Here is a 20,588-nt window from a genome sequence, read left to right as displayed (position 1 = left end):
CTGGTTTGGGAATTGCTCTGCCAAGGACAAGAAGGCTCTGCAGAGAGTAGTGCGTCCGGCCGAACGCACTATGGGAACTTCACTCACCCCCCTGCAGGAACTATACAACAGGAGGTGCAACTCCAGAGCAAACAAAATCATGAGAGACCCCTTCCACCCCTGCAACGGACTGTTCCAGCTGCTACGGTCAGGCAAACGCCTCCGTTGCCATGCGGTGAGAACGGAGAGGTTGAGAAGGAGTTTCTTCCCAGAGGCAATTCGGACTGTAAACGCCTATCTCACCAGGGACTAACTCTACAGAACGTTTTTCCTTCCATTATTTTTCCTTCCATTATTTATTATGTAAAAGAATAGGTGTGTTATGATTGTGTTTATAATTTGTTTGGTTGTTTTGTTGTTTGTCTTTTGCACAAAAGTCCGCGAGCATTGCCACTTTCATTTCACTGCACATCTCGTATGTATATGTGACAAATAAACTTGACTTGACTTGGAATCACAGGACACCTCATCGTTTTCCAACATTTGAAGAAAGGAAGTTGCGACAGACCATGTGAGTTGAGTTTTGATCTTCAAAACAGATTTATTAAAAGTAAGATTAAGTAAGCCAGAGCAGAATGTCCACACAGCCATTCTATATGAGGAAAGAGCTTTTAACATATTATTTCAGCCATGAATTACGGAAATTCCCTTGTTCACCAATTAGCGGGAACATCACTAAAACAGATAGCATCTCCGACGTCAACTCTATCTTTAGTTTAATTTACCAACATGAATTCTTTAGCTTCCACCTCGCAACAATTCATCTTTGGTGGAGCCTGGAAGAGTGTTGCAGAACTGAGCGATCTGTGGGAGTACACGTGCATGGTTCCCTGAAAATGGTGATTCAGATGGACAGAGTTTTGTAGAAGATGCTTGGCTTCACTGGGAAGGGTATCGAGGGATGAGGATCCCGTGCAGACAGGTGAGATTTAGCATCACGTTTGCCATGGACATTGTAGGCCGAATGGACATTCCCGTGCTGTACTCTTCTATCTTTTCCAGTGCAGGCCCATCAACACCCTCTGATTCTTCCCTGGGGGTAATTTACGGAAGCTAAATAGCCCAATGACTCGCGTGCCTTTTGGGATGTGAGTGAGTGCCCAGGGAAAGCCGTAGTATTGGGCAAGTTGCAAAGAAATGATGTTCCGTGCGGGTAACCAACAAATGCCACAACGAGAAACACTCTCCCATGTTATGGTCCGAAATGTACCTGTTAATATTACTATGGAGGCTTGGCCATGTTCTTGTAAGTTTGCCTCATTGGTCCCTTCGTGATCCTCTCAGCGCCTTACAGGTTTATCCTGGTGTGTTATTATCCTGATGTCTGGACGATTTGTGAGACGAGGAGATTGGGGAGAGAATACATGAACCAAGGTTGAAGTTAAAAGGTTAAATGGTGACGACCCCAGTTTTCAGGTACTGGAGAACTGACTGGGTAGATAGCGAGAGTGAGAGAGTGAGAGAGAGACTGGGATTGGCCCAGAATTAAAAAACAGGAAAATAAAACCTTCAAATTCACATTCCTAGACCCCCAAAACATGGGGTTAGGCAGCAAAATTATTTGTCTATGATGTATAATGAAGGAATAATGGGTATTTTAAGGATTTGGCATCCATCTTGGACGCCATCTTGAAAATTAGACCTTTCCGGTGGTCTGACTATGGTAGACTTTTGATATGTTATTAAGCGCATCTGATACTACAAAAAAGTGTTGAGAAAGCTTTAGTAGCAATTTTTTGGGGGTCAAACCAAATATGTAGCCATCTATACACATAATGGGTGAGTATATATGGTCAGTTCAATGTTGAAGTTAATGCTGGGACAAGGGTTCATTTAAATCTAATAATAATAATAATGGATGGGATTTATATAGCGCCTTTCTAGATACTCAAGGCGCTTTACATCGCATTATTCATTCACTCCTCACTCACACTCGGTGGTGGTGAGCTATTTCTGTAGCCACAGCTGCCCTGGGGCAGACTGACGGAAGCGTGGCTGCTAATCTCCGACCACCAACAATCACTCACACACATTCACACGCAGGCAAAGGTGGGTGAAGTGTCTTGCCCAAGGACACAATGACAGTATGCACTCCAAGCGGGATTCGAACCGGCTACCTTCCGGTCGCCAGCACGAACACTTAGCCCATTGCGCCATCTGTCGTCCCGAAATCTGACATTGTTTGTATTTTAGGGATTTGGGAAAAGGAGGTCAGGCACAGAAAGTGATGATCCTACGGAATGCTGGAACAAACCAGTGAGGTCCCAATCTTACAGTCGACAGAATTGCCTACTATAGCCCGCACCCCAGCTGACATTTTTCAGATGCAGTGTCACTGTTCTAGCTACGGTAAACTTCAACCCCTGGTTTTGTCCAAAGAGGTGGTTTGATTGGTGGCGCGGTGACATTAATGTTGCCCCCACCCCATCATGGGCTGTGCCCCCATCAACAATAATGGTTATGAAGCCATCAGTCCACTGCTGGTTATGTCGGCGTGAGCAGGAGAGGACTGCAGACCATGGTTCCCAGTGGGTGCCCACACTAGGTACTCCTCTCTCTCTTTGTCCCGCGCTTCACAAAGGACTTTGAGAGGAGGAAGTAGAGGATGGGGTCCAGGCAGCTGCTGAACGAGACCAGCCAGAGGGTGATGAGCTTGACGTGGTGGGTCTGCAGCAGCCACAGGCAGCTGCTGCCGTGCAGCCGGTGCAGGCCGGCCACGATCTGGTACACGTGGTAAGGCAGGTGGCAGACCACGAAGCCGGTCATGGCGCCGATGATGATCATCTGGGCCCGCATGTGGACTGTCCGGTTGTGCTGACTAATGCTCTTCCTCCTCACCGTGCACAGCTCCACGCCGATCGAGGCGTAGGAGAAGGCAAACGCCACCAGCAGGACCAGGAAGATCATGGCCACCGTGACAAAGGCGTTGGCGGACACTCTCTTGCCGTACTGCAGCTGCACGTTGTAGCAGACGGAGTCGGCCGCCAGCCTCACTTCCCGCATGAAGTAGTTGAGGTTCAGGGCGAGGAGGGGGATGATAGTGACGATCCAGGTGATGGCGCACGCCCTCTGGGCGAAGCCGGTGTCATAGAACTTGTTGAGGTGCCTGTTGTTGGGCTTCACGATCATGGCGTAGCGGCTGATGCTGATGAAGGCCAGGAACATGGTGCTGCAGCTCACGGTGTAGTAGAAGCTGGAGTTGATGATGATCATGGTGAGGGCACAGATGGGAGAGCTCTCTCGCCACTGGTCGCCCAGGAGCAGCAGCGAGACCCGGAAGGGCAGGGTCAGGCAGCTGATGAGGTCGGCAATGGCCAAGTTGATCAGGTAAACCAGGATCCCGTGCTTCCGGTATTGGTGCAGGAACATGCAGAGGGCCAGGAGGTTGGCAGGCACCCCGACAAGGATGACAAGCGAGTACAGTGCCGGGAGGAATACTTTCTCCAGCCGGCCGCTGGTCAGGTTACAGACCGGCTGCAGGCTCACGATGTCCGTCACGTTCACTGGCCACATGGAGAAGGTGGGGCTTTCTGTCGCCATCGAGCTGGAAGGAAACGGCAGATCAATTAAACAATCATTGTGCGTCCATCAAACCACCACAACACCTAGCTTTAGGTTTGTTATTGCTACGGTACATTGAAAAGATTTTGGTTGCATACTATTTTGGCGGATGAGGCGAGAGTCATTTCGTCCAGCGAGTTTATCAACAAAACAAGTAAACTGACGAAGTATCTCAACACAGCCAACAAACTGATCCAGCCGCAACGGTGGTCCAGAGCGACTGAAGGGTGCATCGCCCAGAACACAACCCCTCCCCAGGGTCACATGTCCGAGGCACACGACCGCAGGGTTTGACTACGCTATCTAATTTAATCAGATCATGTAATGCAATCAAACCAAACTGAAGTACAAAGGGTAGAACAAAGAGAAAAATCTTAGTTCTATGTTATTCCACTTTCTCATGCACTCCTTGCAAATTGGGGACAATTTATAGAGGCCAATTACCCTAAAATCCATTACGTTTTTGTGATGTTATTTGCTCATCCATCTTTATTTAATCGATGTGGATCTCGTGATGTGGGAGGAAAATTGAGTTTCCGGTGGAAACCCACACGGTCACAGGGAGAACATGCAAACTCCACACAGAAAGTACAAACTCCACATATTGCTTGAGCATTTAGATTCTTCAGTGATGGGTTGGGTTTGAACTAATGACTCCAGACCTTGTGATCTCATCTCATGACCGTACCACTGCAGCAGCCTCCCTTGCCAAGATAGTTAAAAGCGTGACCACAATCTTTCGATAAACATTAAATCCATTTTGAAAAGCAGAAGCCTCTGCAAATGGTGTGCGAGATCGATTCTGATGAAACGTCACCGACCTGAAACATTCCCCACAGTTCCGCAGATTATTTGCAGCACTTGTTCTTTTTATTTCACAAGCCAACACGTTCCTCTTTAAGTGGCTATTCTTAATATTTCACAAACACTGTTACTGCAAACCGATTAAAGAAAGATTGATCAAAGGCAAATAGGAATGGTTATTGATGCTGCCACATCTTGGGAAGGAATAAGTAAATAAAAAGCTTGTGGTCAGTGTGTACACTGGCCAGTGTATCAGCAAACCGATTAAATAAAGATGGATGAGAGAATCTTACAGATCAACAGGTACTGGTAGGGAAGTTAGTTAATGACTGGGGCAGAAAATCCCTTGCAGCACATATTTATATTTCCGTCTGAAGAAGGGTCTCGACACAAAACGTCACCTATCCATGTTCTCCAGAGATATTGTCTGATCTGCTGAATAGCTCCAGCACTGTGTCTTTTCCTATAGTTCTCCCTCACCAAACCAGCACAAATTTCTCTCTCAACAAACCACCACAATTTTTTAACCCAACAATTCATCAGTTTGATGAAATCAAGTCAACAAAAATCTCCATCACGTTTTGAACAAAGGATGAGCAGTCTGTGCAGCCCCCTCATGTGCCCTGTGGCTTGCAATGGTAACTTTTTGAAGCACAAATTCACTTCTAACTCCTCTCCTCGCCACCCACTCCCCCGATGTATCATGTTTCTTGTTTCTTGCCACAATTAGAAAAGATAAAAACAGAAAAAGCTGGAAACATTCAGCAGGTCGGGCTGCAACCTGTGGGAAGAGGAACAAAGCCACTTTCAGGTCAAAGATTCCTAGTCAGAATCCAAAATGTTTAAAAATGTATTTTAATGGTTTTGTTTTCAGAATTATAACGGATATCTTCTCTCGCAGCCTAACCGTTCTAAACCCCAATGCAAAAAACACTCTGGGTGTTTTGTGAAGAGTTCTGATTTTTGATAGGTTTCAAAACTGTGTGAATGTTGAATCTGGAGGAATCCGGGGAAAGTTCCAATGTCTTCCCTTACTTGGGTATCTTTCCATTGAGAACTGAAATTCTAAGGTTCATCTGTTACAAAGGTTTTGTGCCCAGACAGTGCAAGATTTGCCCTCTATACCAACCTCAGAGGCAGGTAAACAGGAAACCATTGCTATGAACCACAATAACTGATTGTTAGCACAATCTTGATTATGGTTTTCAAAAGGCAGTTTCTGCTAAATCAAATGTTTTGGTAAAATTCTGTATGCTGCTCAAGAATAACTTTGAGGGAAAGTCATAGAATCATAGAGTCCTGCAGCACGGAAACAGGCTCTTCGGCCTAACTCGGCCACGCAGACCAAGATGCCCCAGAGAAGATCAAACCATTTGCCTGCATTTGGTCCATATCACTCTAATCCTTCCCTATCCTCAGACTTTGCTCCCAAGTTCTAGGATATTTAACCTTTCAGTATGAATTCTGCCAAGCTCCTGTAGGTTTCAATTAGAACACTTTCTTATTCTTCTAATCTCTATGAACATCATCTACTCGATAGAATGGAGCTAGAACAGCGTGACACAGCGCCACAGCGATAGAGCTGCTGCATCACAGCGCCAGAGACCAGGGTTCAATCCTGACTACGGGTGCTGTCTGTGCGGAGTTTGTACGTTCTCTCTATGACCGTGTGGATTTTCTCCGGGTGCTCCGGTTTCCTCCCACATCCCAAAGACATGCAGGTTTGTAGGTTAATTGGCTTTTGTAAATCGCCCCCAGTGTGTAGGATGTGAAAGTGATAGAATGTAGAAGTAGCGGACGGGTATTCAATGGTCTGCGTGGACTTGGTGGACCAAAGGGCCTGTTACCAAGACTGCACTAAACTAGACTAAAGAAATAACTTTAAGATCTTTAAAAAGTATATAATACCCTCCAGAATAATGTAAAATGCCATAATGGTAGCCTCTTAAACAACTCAAACCCTTTGTATCTGCCCTGTGATCTATACAATTTGAATGGCCTCAGTGCTCATTTAGGTGCCTGATGCCAATTCAATTGGCTACAGCAATTTCTAAGTTTTGTGCAGTCTCCGAATCAAGTCCCGCGAAGAAACAAACTTCAAATACTTGACCCGAATGTTTAGCCTCCAATGCAGAAGCCAGTCTCCAAATAATCCAATTTATTCCACGGGAGATGGAGAAGTGGCAGAGGAGTTGGATGCAGCAAAGTCTCTGGGACTAGACAACATCCCATCTGTAGTACTGTGACCTGCGCTCCAGGAATTGGCTGAGCCACTCGTCAGTCTGTTCCGGTTGTAACACTGGCATCTCCCCCAGGTTGTCCTGTCCACAAATTGGAAGATAAATCCAATCTAGCTAAGTACTACCCAGCCAGTCACCATCAACAATGTGATGGGAGATGGTGTTAGTGCATCAAGCATTTATTCAACAATAACCTGGGGGCAGCACAGTGGTACAGTTGCTGCCTTACAACACCAGAGACCCGGGTTCGATCATGGGTGCTGTCTGTGCAGAGTTTTCAGTTATCCCGCAGGTATTCGCTGTGAACTCTGCATTCCTCCCACACTCCAAACATGTACAGGTTAAATAACGTAGGTTATTTGGCTTCGGTAAAAATTGTAAATTGTCCCTAGTGAGTTGGAACATGCTAGTGGATGGAGATCGATGGTTGGCGTAGACTCGGTGGAACAAAGGGCCTGTTTCCACGCTGTATCTCTAAACTAAAACTAGAAATCTGCTCACCCAGTCTGGGTTTCACCAGGATCACCCACCTCCAGACCTCATCATACACCAAAGAACTGGATTGCAGAGATGAGTATGAGGCATAGCATCAAGGAACCCTGGTAAAACTGGACACCAAAGGGAAACCACCCCAATGGCAGGAGTTATATCATGCACAAAGTAAGATGGCTGTGGTCATTGAAGGTCAATGATATAGCTTCAGATATATTTGCAGTTCTTTGCTTCTACAACCTAGCTTCAGGACAGCTCAGCAGGAGTTCCTCAGGGCAATGCCCTCAGTACAACCATCGTCAGCTGCTTTATTGATGACCTTTCTTTCATCAGAAGTGCGGATGCTCGCAATTAATGGCACAAATATTCAATCCCATTCATGACTCCTCAACAAAAGGAGGACAGCCAGGGATGGGCAGCATATACCTCATTGCTGGAGAAAACTGAGCGTATACCTCATTAATGATGAAAACTGAACATAAAGGAAAGATATGAATCTCTCCTTTATATTAACACTAGTCTGCCTGGAAGAAGCCTTGGGTGGTGCAGCGGTAGAGTTGCTGCCTTACAGCGCTTGCAGCGCCAGAGACCCGGGTTCGATCCTGACTACAGGTGCTGTCAGTAGGGAGTTTGTACATTCTCCCTGTGATCACATGGGCTTTCACCGAGATCTTTGGTTTTCTCCCACACTCCAAAGACATACATGCCTTTAGGATAATTGACTTGGGTTTGTATACTTGGTACAAGTGTAGATTGTTCCTAGTGTGTGTAGGCTTGTGTTAATGTGGGCCGAAGGGCCTGTTTCTGCGCTGTATCTCTAAACTAAACTAAAAGGGGCATCTGGGCCGTGGTTATGCAACAGATGACAAAGACCACAACGATACCTGTCTGCCATTTTAAGTTTACAATTTCTTAAGTTATAGGAGCAGAATTAGGCTATAGGGGCTATCAAGTCTACTCCGCCTTGCAGTCATGGCTGATCTATCTTTCCCTCTCAACCCCATGTACCTGCCTTCTCCCCATAACCTCTTACTAAACAGAGTAATGACTCTGTGATAAGACCCATGCAGCCAATTCAAATGGAAATGTAACCACTCTTGGTAAGAAGCGGGACCTATTTATTGGGTTATTGCTAAAATGCATGCTATTTACTGCCAAATATAGGTTTGGTTTTCAAAATAGAGCTTGACTCATTGAAGTTATATTAATATTATGCAAATTACAGGGTTCAACCTGAAAGTGAACTGTCACAGGGAGGATGGTTTGAAGGGGAGAGAAGAGAAACCAGTCTGGATAATTCTATGCTACATAGATTTCAAACAGCACACAGTTTGCTCTTAGAGTCAGAGCTAGTGGCTCTTGAAAGGCACTGAGAGAAATAAAACACTGAAATAGGAGGCTGTGTGCAGATCTTTGTCTGTCACAGGAAATCTTTGAAGCATTTCGAATGGCTGACAACTTAGGTCAAAACAAAAACTCCTGTCACCAACTTGAAAGGAGCTAATTATCGAAACACACTGAGAACCGAAGAATATCCTGCAACTAGCTCTGCCACTGTCTGCTTTATACAATTATCATCAAACAGCTCGCTTTCTGCCCCAATATAATCAGGAATGAGATCTTTCTCCCCCGCATGTACATGCACACACTTTCACACCAAAACACATCTATATGCTACATCTTTTCACTGAGTTACAATTTATCTTTGCAACGATTCTTTCAAAATATTTTCCGAAAATAATTAATTCAACAGTATTTTACTTCACTACTTGAGTATTTGACTATTCAGGTAGACCCTGGGTTACGTAAGGGTTCTGTTCCTCTGCACGTCAATAGCCAGTTTCTCTAAAAATCAGAAATTCCCATTTTCTATAGCTACCCATGTTGAATCGCTCTGCACATATTTGCCATTATTCTTTCATTGCAGTGAATAATCACCCTATTGATACCCATAATTCAACAATAGAATATATGTTGCATCCAGTCATTAATGTATACCATGAAAAGTTATGATTACCAGCTTGCGGGAGGATATGCATCAAGTGGTGGTAAATCATGTCAATTGCAATCTGGGAATCTCCTGAATATCTGTTTGATTATACCACATTTAAATGTATTGTTTCTTTAGATATTATTTGCTGCTTACATTTTCCCCATACATCAAGTTTGGGCCATAGATTTTCTGAGAGTAGACGACTGAGATTTGATTCAGCAGCTCCACAACATGGAGCACACAACCTTGCAAAGTGCGTCTGCGCTCTTTCCCCATTTGCTCAATTGTTTGTCAACATTATTTAAAGAGGCATTGAAAGGTAAAATGCAAAAGGTTTATTCAGCTACAGCTTAGACTGAAATTGTCTTTCAAAATCCTGAGCGATTTGTTAAACGTATAGCATGCAGTTGTGCATGAAATGAAATATGTGATTTGGAGGGGTTTTTGAAGTCGTTATTCCTGTACACTTCAGAATGCACTTTAAATTGAATGATATGGGGAGACATTGGTCCTAGTCAGAAATGCAAAGAGAGTGATGTGATATTGGAAACACATTTCATACCTTGGGCAATAAACAAACTGCTACAGGAACTGAATGGGTCAAGCAATATCTATGGAAGGGGATGAATAGAACACATTTTGGCTCGTGACCCTTTGATGGAGTAGAGGGGTGCTAACTGGTAGAACCAGAGGGAAGGATAGTGGGTGGATGAGAGTGGGGCATTTGTAGAAAAATTGGTTGTTGGGAAGAAGCTGTAAATGAACCTGGATGTCACAGTTTTCAGACTCATATACCTTCTCCCCAATGACAGACACACATGGTAGCATGGCCAGGGTGGTGTGGGTCCTTGATGATGCTGGCTGCCTTTTTGAGGCAGTGCTCCTTATGGATCCCTTTGATGGTGGCAGTTTGATTGGGTGCAGTTTTGGTTGCTGCACTGCAGGAAGTGTGTGATTGTGCTGGAGAAACAGCATAGGATGTCCTTCCCACCCAAATCACCCAAATACTGCAGTCGTACAGGGCCCTGGTGAGACTGCACCTGTGTACAGTTTTGGTCTCCTAATTTGAGGAAGGAAATTCTTGCTATTGAGGGAGTGCAGCATAGGTTCACCAGGTTAATTCCCGGGATGGCTGGACTGACATGATGAAATAACGGGTCGACTGGGCTTGTATTCACTGGGGTTTACAAGGATGGGAGGGGATCTTATAGAAACATGTAAAATTCTTAAGGGATTGGACAGGCTAGATGCAGGAATTTTTTTCCCGATGTTGGGGGTGTCTAGAACCAGGCGTTACAGTTTAAGAATAAGAGGTCACCGTTTAAGAATTTAGGACTGAGATGAGGAAAAACCTTTTCACCTCGAGAGTTGTGAATCTGTGGAATTCTCTACCACGGGAGGCAGTGGTGGCCAATTCACTGGGTGTTTTCAAGAGAGTTAGAATTAGCTCTTGGGGCTAACGGAATCAGGGCATATGGGGAAAAAGCAGGAACAGGGTACTGATTTTGGAAGTGTCATGATTGTATTGAATGGTGGTGCTGGCTCGAAGGGCCGAATGGCCTATTCCTGCACCTATTTTCTATGTTTCTATGTTTCAACCACAGGAGATGCAACACCTGTCCCTAGACCTCCTTCCTCAACTCCAACAATCCTTTCAGGTGAGGCAGAAGTTTGACTTGCACCTCCTCCAACCTCATCTACTGTATCCGCTGTATGGACTCCTCTATATTGGCGAGACCAAGCGCAGACTGATCGATGAATTGGCTGAACACCTTCACTCAGTCTGCCTTGACCTGTGCGACCCCCTGGTTGATAAACACTTTAACTCCCCCTCCCATTCCCACACTGACCCTTCTGTCCTGGGCCTCCTCCACTGCCAGAGTGAGGCCGAACACAAATTTGAGGAACAGCACCTTATATTTTGCTTGGACAGCTTACAACCCAGCGGTATGAATATTGATTTCTCTAACTTCAAGTAACCCTCTCTCTCCCCGTCCCTTCCCCTCCCTAGTTCTCCTACTAGTTTCACTGCCCTCCTGATTAATGTTACTGTTTACATGCTGTTTGTTGTCACCTGCTGGGGATCATGACAGGAGTCTCCTCGTGGCGATCCCTGGAAGCGATGACACGATGCACTCTGTGACGCGTCGGACGACAATTCTGTCAACATGTTGGACGACGACAGACGCCAACAGCGAGCGACACGTCGCCTGACACACGAGCGAACCATCCAACCAACCAACTTTCCCCTCAGCTGACAATGAACCATTGTATATTTCCTTGTTCGTCATCTGCTTTGATCTGTCCCTTTCACACCTTACATGCTCTTTGTACCCTTCCCTATCTCTAATATTCTCTCTTTCCCTGACTCAGTCTGAAGAAAGGTCTCGACCTGAAATGTCACCCATTCCTTCACTCCAAAAGCGCTGTCTGTCCTGCTGAATGACACAAGCATTTTGTGTCTATCTTCTCCATTGGATGGTGCCTGAGTAGGAGGACTTTAGTTTTGAGGAGTCAATGGATGCCCTTAAATCTCCTGGAGCAAAGGAAGCTGAGGGGTGGCTTAATAGAGGTATATAAAGTCACATGAGAAACACTGAGAGGGTACATGGTTAAAATATTTTTCCATTCAGTAGTATCAACAATAAGAGGTCAGAAATTTAAGATGAGAGGGAAAGTTTTAAAGAGAATGTGAGGTGAAAGGTTTTTTTGCACAAAGAGTGGTTGAAATCTGGAATGTGATGCCAGTGGAGGTGGTGGAATCAAGATACAATCGCTAAATTTAAGCAGCAGTTAAATAGGCACCTGAATAGGCAAGCCATATGGACCTGATGCAAACAAATGCCCGACCTTCTGAATGCCATTGATCTTAATGCCTTTTGCCTCCTGTTAATCTTCATTCAGATTCAGATTCAGATTCAATTTTAATTGTCATTGTCAGTGTACAGTACAGAGACAACGAAATGCATTCATATGAAGCTATCTGAGACAGTGGAAACAGAATCATGCAGATCAAGCCGGTTGTTGAACTAATCTGTTTGCAAGATTATATCTTGGAGGGTGTAAGACCATAGACAGTTTATTTTTATTTATTATTCTCAGAATGTTGGCTATTACTGGCATTGCCAGACGTTATGACTTGTTTCTAATTGCCGCAAAATTAAAGAGGAACATGAGGTATAACTTCATTAGTGGGTCTCAGTCACAACACGAGCCTGGAAAGGTAAGGGCGGCAGGTTTCCCTCCTTGAAAGGCACTAATACATTGAGGTTTTATGATCACCACTACTAAGATTTTTTTAAACAATTTTTAAAACCAAAATTGTGATTGGATGGAGCATTATCCAAAACAAAACCAGAGAATGCAGATGATGGTGCAGTGGCAGTGCTGATGCCCCACAGCACCTGAGACCTGGCTTCCATCCTGACCTCGGATGCTACCCGTGTGGAGTGTGTACATTCTCCCTGTGACCAGGTGTGTTTCCTCCCACATCTCAAAGACGTGTAGGTATGTAGGTTAATTGGTCTCTTTAAAATTGCCCCTGGGGTATGGGCAATAGATGACAAAGTGAGATAACATGATGGTCGGTGTGCACCCCAGTGGGCTGAAGGGCCTGTTTGGTATGCTGTATTTCTAAACGAAACTAAAGGTTTATTGAATTACCTGAATTTAACATTTTCCGTCAATAAGTGGGGCATGTGAACTTAAATCGTTGGAGGCTTCCTGGTACTGTTTTGGATAATGTTGTCACAACCCCTTGTTTTGAGGTCTACATGAATAATATTAGTTGACGATTGCATTGCCAAACATAACTGAACACCCTGAGAATGAGCCCGTCTTTTACCTTTGCATAGGCACAAAAAACTGGAGTAACTCACCTTTTTGTGTCTATCTTCTGTTTAAACCAGCATCAGCAGTTCCTTCCTACACATTTCACATTTGCATGTTGGGTTTAATATTCTGAATGGTGATGCACATGAAACATTTGAACCAAACAATACAGCTCCTTTGGGGATTAGCAATCTCAAATCCCACAGTCCACCCTGACACTGTGGAAATGTGTTCATTTATGTTCTGTTCACAAAACCAAAGATCCCATAGCAGCACAAAACCAGGCAAATTCAATCCAGATAATTACCCATCAATCGTTCTACTAACAATCATCAGCAAAGTGCATACTCTGGAATTTAGAAGGATGAGAGGGGATTTTATTGAAACATATAAGATTATTAAGGGTTTGGACACGCTAGAAGCAGGAAATATGTTCCGAATGTTGGGGGAGTTCAGAACCAGGGGCCACAGTTTAGGAATAAGTAGAAGGCCATTTAGAACGGAGATGAGGAAAAACGTTTTCACCCAGAGAGTTGTGAATCTGTGGAATTCTCTGCCTCAGAAGGCAGTGGGGGCCAATTCACTGGATGCTTTCAAGAGAGAGTTAGATAGCACTTAAAGATAGTGGAGCCAGGGAGAAGGGGAGAAGGCAGGAATATGGGGAGAAGGCAGGAACGGGGTGCTGAATGTGATGATCAGCCATGATCACAGTGAAAGGCGGTGCTGGCTCGAAGGGCCAAATGGCCTTCTCCTGCACCTATTGTCTAATGTCTATAAGTGATTGATGGTGTTGGAAGAGGGTCTCAACCTGAAACATCATCTGTCCATGGCCTCCATAGATTCTGCCTGATATGTTGAGTTCCTCCAGCTCTTTCTGTTTTGTTGATGGAAGGTGTTATTGGTGCTATCAACTAACATTTACCCACCAGTAATCTGCTACCAATGCCCAGTTTGGATTTCACCAGGATCTCTCCGCTCCAGACCTTAACACTGTGACTAAACAGCTGAACTCCAGAGTTGAGGTGAGTGTCTGCCTTTGACATCAAGAGAGCATTTGACCAAGTATGGCTTCAAGGAGCACTGGTAAAACTGACGTTAATGGGCAACAAAGAGAACACACTCATAGTTGTAAGCACCATTCCCGAACTCCTGCAGATCTTCTGGTGCTGGGAGAAGGAGTTCCTAGATTTTGACCTGGAACAATGATATAATCCTCAGGGCACTGTGCAACTTGGAGGTTTTGCAAGTTATAGGACAATTCTTGATGGTAGAGTCATGGCTTTGGAAGATACTGTTGCAGTAGTCTCAGAGGTGTAGTCGTCTATCGTGAGTTGTGGGAGCTGCATTCACACAGGCAAGTGAAAATGATTTGGTCCTTTTCCTGGCTCATGCCTTTATAGTTGGTGAAAAGGTTTGGGGGAGTTTGGAACTGAATCATGTGAAATTAGCTTGCTATTGAATACATATGGCAATTCTTGCCATAATATAAACTCAGCCATGTTATGTGTTCCCTCAGTTGATGAAATTTAGTAGACGATATCCCTTGCGTTGTTATCACCATTCTATCACGATTACAATGTGATTATAACCATATAACCATATAACAATTACAGCACGGAAACAGGCCATCTCGGCCCTACAAGTCCATGCCGAACAACTTTTTTTCCCCTTAGTCCCACCTGCCTGCACTCATACCATAACCCTCCATTCCCTTCTCATCCATATGCCTATCCAATTTATTTTTAAATGATACCAATGAACCTGCCTCCACCACTTCCACTGGAAGCTCATTCCACACGCTACCACTCTCTGAGTAAAAAAGTTCCCCCTCATATTACCCCTAAACTTCTGTCCCTTAATTCTGAAGTCATGTCCTCTTGTTTGAATCTTCCCTATTCTCAAAGGGAAAAGCTTGTCCACATCAACTCTGTCTATCCCTCGCATCATTTTAAAGACCTCTATCAAGTTCCCCCTTAACCTTCTGCGCTCCAGAGAATAAAGACCTAACTTATTCAACCTATCTCTGTAACTTAGTTGTTGAAACCCAGGCAACATTCTAGTAAATCTCCTCTGTACTCTCTCTATTGCCTTCTCTGCAGACAGACACTGTCACAAAATGCAATCAAACATCCTAACACCTTCTTCACCAGAAGCACGGCAGCTTATCTTCAAGTGGAGGGAAAGTCACTACTGATGGTGATTTGATTAATGCTTATTGAGGTGAGGAAGTGAAATTCGAGACTTTGATCATGAAAAAGTTTTTTTTAAATGCTAATTGAAACCTGATGGTAGCGTGCTGGGGAAAAAAGAGAACAGGGAAACCTCAGCGATGATGTTGACTTTACCCAAATCTTTGTTAAAATGCTTGCCACTTTTAATATCAGTCAGCAGCTTGTGGGACTGGAAAGTTCAGTCTACAGGAAACAAAGCAACCAGGCAGCCAGGGTGGGCACAGAAAGTTTTATTCCTTTATGGGATGTGAAGGTCTCTGGCAAGTTCAGAGCTTATTGTACTGCACGAGAAGCTTGCTGGGTCATATCAGAGGGCAGTTAAGAGTCAACCATGTGGCAGTAGGTTGGAGTTAGACGTTGGCCAGACCAGGTAAAAACAGATTTCCTTTCCTGTGTAGGAAGGAACTGCAGATGCTGGTTTATGTAGTTGAAGGAACTGGTTTCTGTTTCGACCCGAAGGTTCTCAACCTGAAACGTGTCACCTATTCCTTTTCTCCAGCGAAGCTGTCTGACCCACTGAGTTACTCCAGGTTTTTGTGCCTATCTGAGATTTCCTTCCTTGATGGATATTCATGAATCTGATAGCTCTGAAATGTCTGCAACTCATTTGCTAGACCAGCCCTCTTCTAATTTTAATTCAGTCGAACAGCCATTAAACAACCATGATCTCTGATCTAAAGACAATGTACAAAGGGGTTTGTTCCTAATTGGGTGTGAAATATCTGAATTGGCTGGAGCCTGCACAAAAAAAAAGTAGAGTTCCATCCAAAACTATGTTGACCACACATTAAGCCTGCCCAATCTCTTTGCACACATCAACATTTGTCCATACCTGTAAACTGGTTACACAAAAAAGCTGGAGAAACTCAGCGGGTGCAGCAGCATCTATGGAGTGAAGGAAATAGGCAACGTTTCGGGCCAAAACCCTTCTTCAGACTGATCGGGGGCGGGGGTGGGCGGGGACAAGAAAGGAAAAAGGAGGAGCCCGAAGGCTGGGGGATGGGAGGAGACAGCAGGGGGACTGAGGAAGGGGAGGAGACAGCAAGGACTAACAAAATTGGGAGAATTCGATGTTCATGCCCCCAGGATGCAGACTCCCCAAACGGAATATGAGGTGCTGTTCCTCCAATTTCCAGTGCTGCTCGCTGTGGCCATGGAGGAGACCCAAGACAGAGAGGTCGGAGACGGAGTGGGAAGGGGAGTTGAAGTGCTGAGCCACCGGGAGGTCAGCTTGGTTATTGCGGACCGAGCGGAGGTGTTCGGCGAAACGATCGCCCAACCTCCACTTGGTCTCACCGATATAGATCTGCTGACATCTAGAGCAGCGGACGCAATAGATGAGGTTGGAAGAGATGCAGGTAAACCTCCGTTAGGTTTAGGGTTAGGGTTAGGGTTAGGGTTAGGGTTCCAGGTGCGACAGAGGTTTACCTGCCTGACTATTCTGGAGCATAATGCTCAGTTTCACAGTAAATTGAAAAGACATCACGTAGACACTCTCAAACACATTGGCTTCATTATTGGTATCCTTGTGCTCAAAATAAGAAAGGCGTTATTTTGGGCACAAGGATACCAATAATGAAGCCAATGTGTTTGAGAGTGTCTACGTGATGTCTTTTCAATTTACTGTGAAACTGAGCATTATGCTCCAGAGTAGTCATATTTGTGTAAATGTTTTTTAAAGGCATTTTCAGTCATGTGGTGAAATGGATTTTAAATTGGTCTGGAACTATATTTAAACTAGACTAATATATTGTACTGAACAATTTTCCACTGTGTTAATCTAATGCAAAGTTATCAGTCTTAAATACACAATACATTTCTTTCAATGACCCTTTTAAAAACCATATTAATTCATGTTTAACAATGTGAAGAACAACACAATATGCAGAACATCTTAAAACTGGTGCAATTCTGAATGCAATTTGTGCTGCTTTGCCAGTTGCACTCAAAACAAGTTGCATTCAGTAGCTAAGCAGGGCTCGGACTGAAATATTGGATGTGCAGTTCAGTATATCAGTCATTTCTGAACATTTATATATCTCAAGTCAGCAAACTAGGAGATCGGATGGCTTTGGGGCATTTAGTGTCAGAACATGATTTCGATCTGTACAAAGGCAGTAGGTCTGCCCAATTGCACAACAGTTTGGCGTAGAATAAAACCTTCTGTCTCTACGTTAAAAAGTTGGTGTTTCTTAGCAACTCACTGATAACTTCAACATTCCCAGGAATTTTGTACCCGTTCCTTAACATAAAAGTCTACGTCCTCTAATCCAACAGTTTAATGGTTGGTATCTTTTTAATAATGAATCATTTATTGTCGACTCAAACGGCAAACTCTTGCGGTATTATGCGCCCACTAGCAATCGCAACTGTCACTAAAATTGATCAATTGCAATCTTTGATGCCTCACACATTTTAGTTGTCAGTTAAAATGTTAAAGAAAAGTTCACCCTCTCTCCATCTGTCCAAAAATATTGTTAAACCCACAAGGTTTAGCTGCAGATATCCTGCCTTCACCATATACGTAACGGTCCATTCACTCCTGGTTTTGAGGAGTTAAGTTTCAGATTAAACTCTGACTAACTTCAGTGAAAATTTCAGTTTATAATTTCAGTTTCTGGAGAAAAATAAAATGAAAGTAAACATGCAGGGAAGTACTTCTTTGCATATAAAATTTCTATTTAATCTCAGGATTTTAAGAGTACATTTTCTCGTACATTTTCTAAAAGTATTGCACTGAGAATTTGCTTGTGATATAAAGAATATGGTACTCACCAATATGCTAGTCACCAGTATGTGTTGCCCTAGGTTAAATCTTCAGTGGATGGGTTAACCATTGAACTAATAGAAGCTTAAAAGCTAATTGGCAGTTAGTCAAATGGGTGAACCCTGTTTCGGTTGGACGTGTTCACGTTGTGGATAAGCTTTAAAGAAACGCCTTGAACATGGTACTTGTGCCAGTGATTTCAGTGAGGGGCGGAACACTGGGGCAGCGTTACAGTTGCTGCCTTACAGCACCAGAGACCCGGGTTCAATCCTGGCTATGGGTGATGTCTGTAAGAAGTTTGTACGTTCTCCCTGTGACTAAGTGGCTTTTCTCTGGGTGCTCCCAAATCCCAAAGACGTACAGATTTGTAGGTTAATTGACTTTGGTAAAATTTGGTAAAATTGTAAATTATCCCTAGTGTGTAGGATAGTGCAAGTGTATGGGGAGATAGAAGGTCGGCACTGATTAGGCGGGCTGAAGGGCCCGATTCCATGTTGTATATCTAAAGTCTAAAGTAAAGTCAGTCAATTGGTATGCTTGCTCTGAACCCAAAAGTAGATACTCCAACACACAGAAATATTGTCATAGGGAGATACAGCACTGAAACAAGCCTTTGCCCATCAAATCCACATTTACCATCAACCGCACATTTATCCTACATTAATCAAAACCAACTTTATTTTTTCTATATTGTCATCGATTCCACCACTCACTACACACCAGGGGGCAATTCACAGCGACCAATTAACTTACCAACCCGCCTTTCATTGGGATGTGTGGGGGGGCAAACTGAAGCACCCGGAGGAAACCCATGCAGTCACAGGGAGAACGTGCAAAGTCCACACAGACCATACTGAGGTCTCTTGATGCTGTGAGGCCACTGTACCGCCCAGAAAAATACACCTACCTTACATATACAGAGTTTACTTTTTACTTTTATAACTGTTATACTGTTGGATTTTAACAAGTGCTTCTATTGCCAAAATCTCCAGGCCGTTCACATTCCAAGAAGTGATTAAGTAAGGGATGTCTAATTATGAGAGGAAGGCATGCAGAGATTTATACTCACTTTCCACTGTGCTTTATCACGCAGAGGATGCAGGACCACAGCGGCTTTTGTGAGAACCTGTTGGTATAAGCAGCTTGAAAATCTTCGCTGGATATTAATTTGACTTTTAATATGAAGCAACCTTGAAATGTTTCCTGTTGCTACTTCCTCTTAGTTGCAAATGAACCACCAATCTTACTCTTTCAAATTGTCTGTGAATTTTGGTAACATAGCACATTTCTTCCCACAGTTTTATTTTGCTAACTGTGGTCTTACATCAGCCAGTGTCTCAGGGGTTGCATGACATAGATACATAGAAAATAGGTGCAGGAGTGGGCCACTCGGCCCTTCGATCCAGCACCGTCATTCAATGTGATCATGGTTGATCATCCACAATCAGTACCCCGTTCCTGCCTTCTGCCCATATCCCCACTGACTAACATTCTGAACATGCCACAACTGGGAAAGTTGCCCCACACTGCTTAAGGAACGATATAATGCAGTTATGCTCAAAGAATTGTAACTTTTAACCAATGCTGTAAACTCCTTCACAATTCCTAGGTATGTAAAGGCTCCATGAGTGCGTTGAGACACAGCATATGTAGAGGTTTATTTACAGGACAACTTCCTTAAAGCTGTTTCTGTTACATGTTTGGTTGTCAGGGGTGGCCAGATGCTGAACAAACGAGTAACATAAAATATCCTGAACCAAATTCCTGGTTTTATGTCTTCACTTGGTCCATCAATGGAAATCCAGGGGTTGGAAATCTCTCTGGAAGCAATGATGCAACTGGTAGAGCTGCTGCCTCACAACATCACCTACGTTTGATCCCTGACGTCCGGTTCTGTCTGCGTGGAGTTTGCATGTTCTCTCTGTGACCGTGTGGGCTTCTTCCAGGTGCTCCGGTCTCCACCAACATCCCAAAGAATTACAGGTTTGTAGGTTAAATGGCCACTGTAAGGTGCCCCGAGAGTGGGGATGAATGGATGAGAAAGTGGTGAACATAGAATAGTGTGGATGGTGAGCAATGGTCAGTGTGGACTTTCTGTATCTTCAATGATCTTTCACTCCAGTTATGATCCTCTTTTAATCCAACCTTTCCTTCCAAACCAGTCATTTCATTCTTTCTTGGCACCGCTTGCTGTTCACGAGCTCTTTGGGACATTTTTCAGTTGGAGTTAATGCAATTTGTTGACACAAGGAACTGCAAATGCTGGTTGACAAAATTAGACACAAAGTGCTGGTCAGGCAGCATCTACTGGAGTACATTGATAGGCGACATTTCAGATCGGAACCCTTCGTCAGTCAGAAGAAGAGTCTCAACCTGAAATGTCACCTATCAATGCCATTTGTTGTTGGTTCCATGTGAAGACGAGAGCACTGGGACTTCATCAGGCAGTCAGCAGGAGTCCTGCCACAGGAGGAAGAATGTAGCGGATATGTCCCATTCCAGGGACTTCAGCACAAAATGCTGCTGTGCCAGTGCAGTACTAAGTCACTTTTTGAACAAGATGTTTAAAAAAACCTCAGTCTCTGTCAGGTGGATCCTGACTCCACCTGGATTATTCGAGAGAGAGTTAG

The 20,588-nt window shown here is 44.1% G+C and overlaps 1 protein-coding gene across 1 annotated transcript; it reads right to left on the bottom strand.

Annotated features, from left to right (window-relative positions):
• Positions 1-551: 551 nt before the first annotated feature.
• LOC129711902 (probable G-protein coupled receptor 34) lies at positions 552-19,615 on the bottom strand. The gene is made up of 2 exons (XM_055659906.1): positions 19,028-19,615; positions 552-3,583 (listed from the first exon to the last, which is right to left on the bottom strand). Exon 2 carries the CDS (start codon positions 3,577-3,579, stop codon positions 2,581-2,583), a length of 999 nt encoding a protein of 332 aa, XP_055515881.1. The 5' UTR covers positions 3,580-3,583; positions 19,028-19,615; the 3' UTR covers positions 552-2,580.
• Positions 19,616-20,588: the final 973 nt, after the last annotated feature.

The sequence above is a fragment of the Leucoraja erinacea genome, chromosome 31, assembly GCF_028641065.1.
Source record: "Leucoraja erinacea ecotype New England chromosome 31, Leri_hhj_1, whole genome shotgun sequence".
Classification (NCBI taxonomy): domain Eukaryota; kingdom Metazoa; phylum Chordata; class Chondrichthyes; order Rajiformes; family Rajidae; genus Leucoraja; species Leucoraja erinaceus.
Note: the sequence above shows the minus strand (reverse complement) of the source record. Positions and strands in the feature narration are given on the sequence as shown.

Excerpts from the sequence above, each read along its gene's own strand:
- LOC129711902 (XM_055659906.1), bottom strand. The coding sequence starts at position 3,579 with ATGGCGACAGAAAGCCCCACCTTCTCCATGTGGCCAGTGAACGTGACG.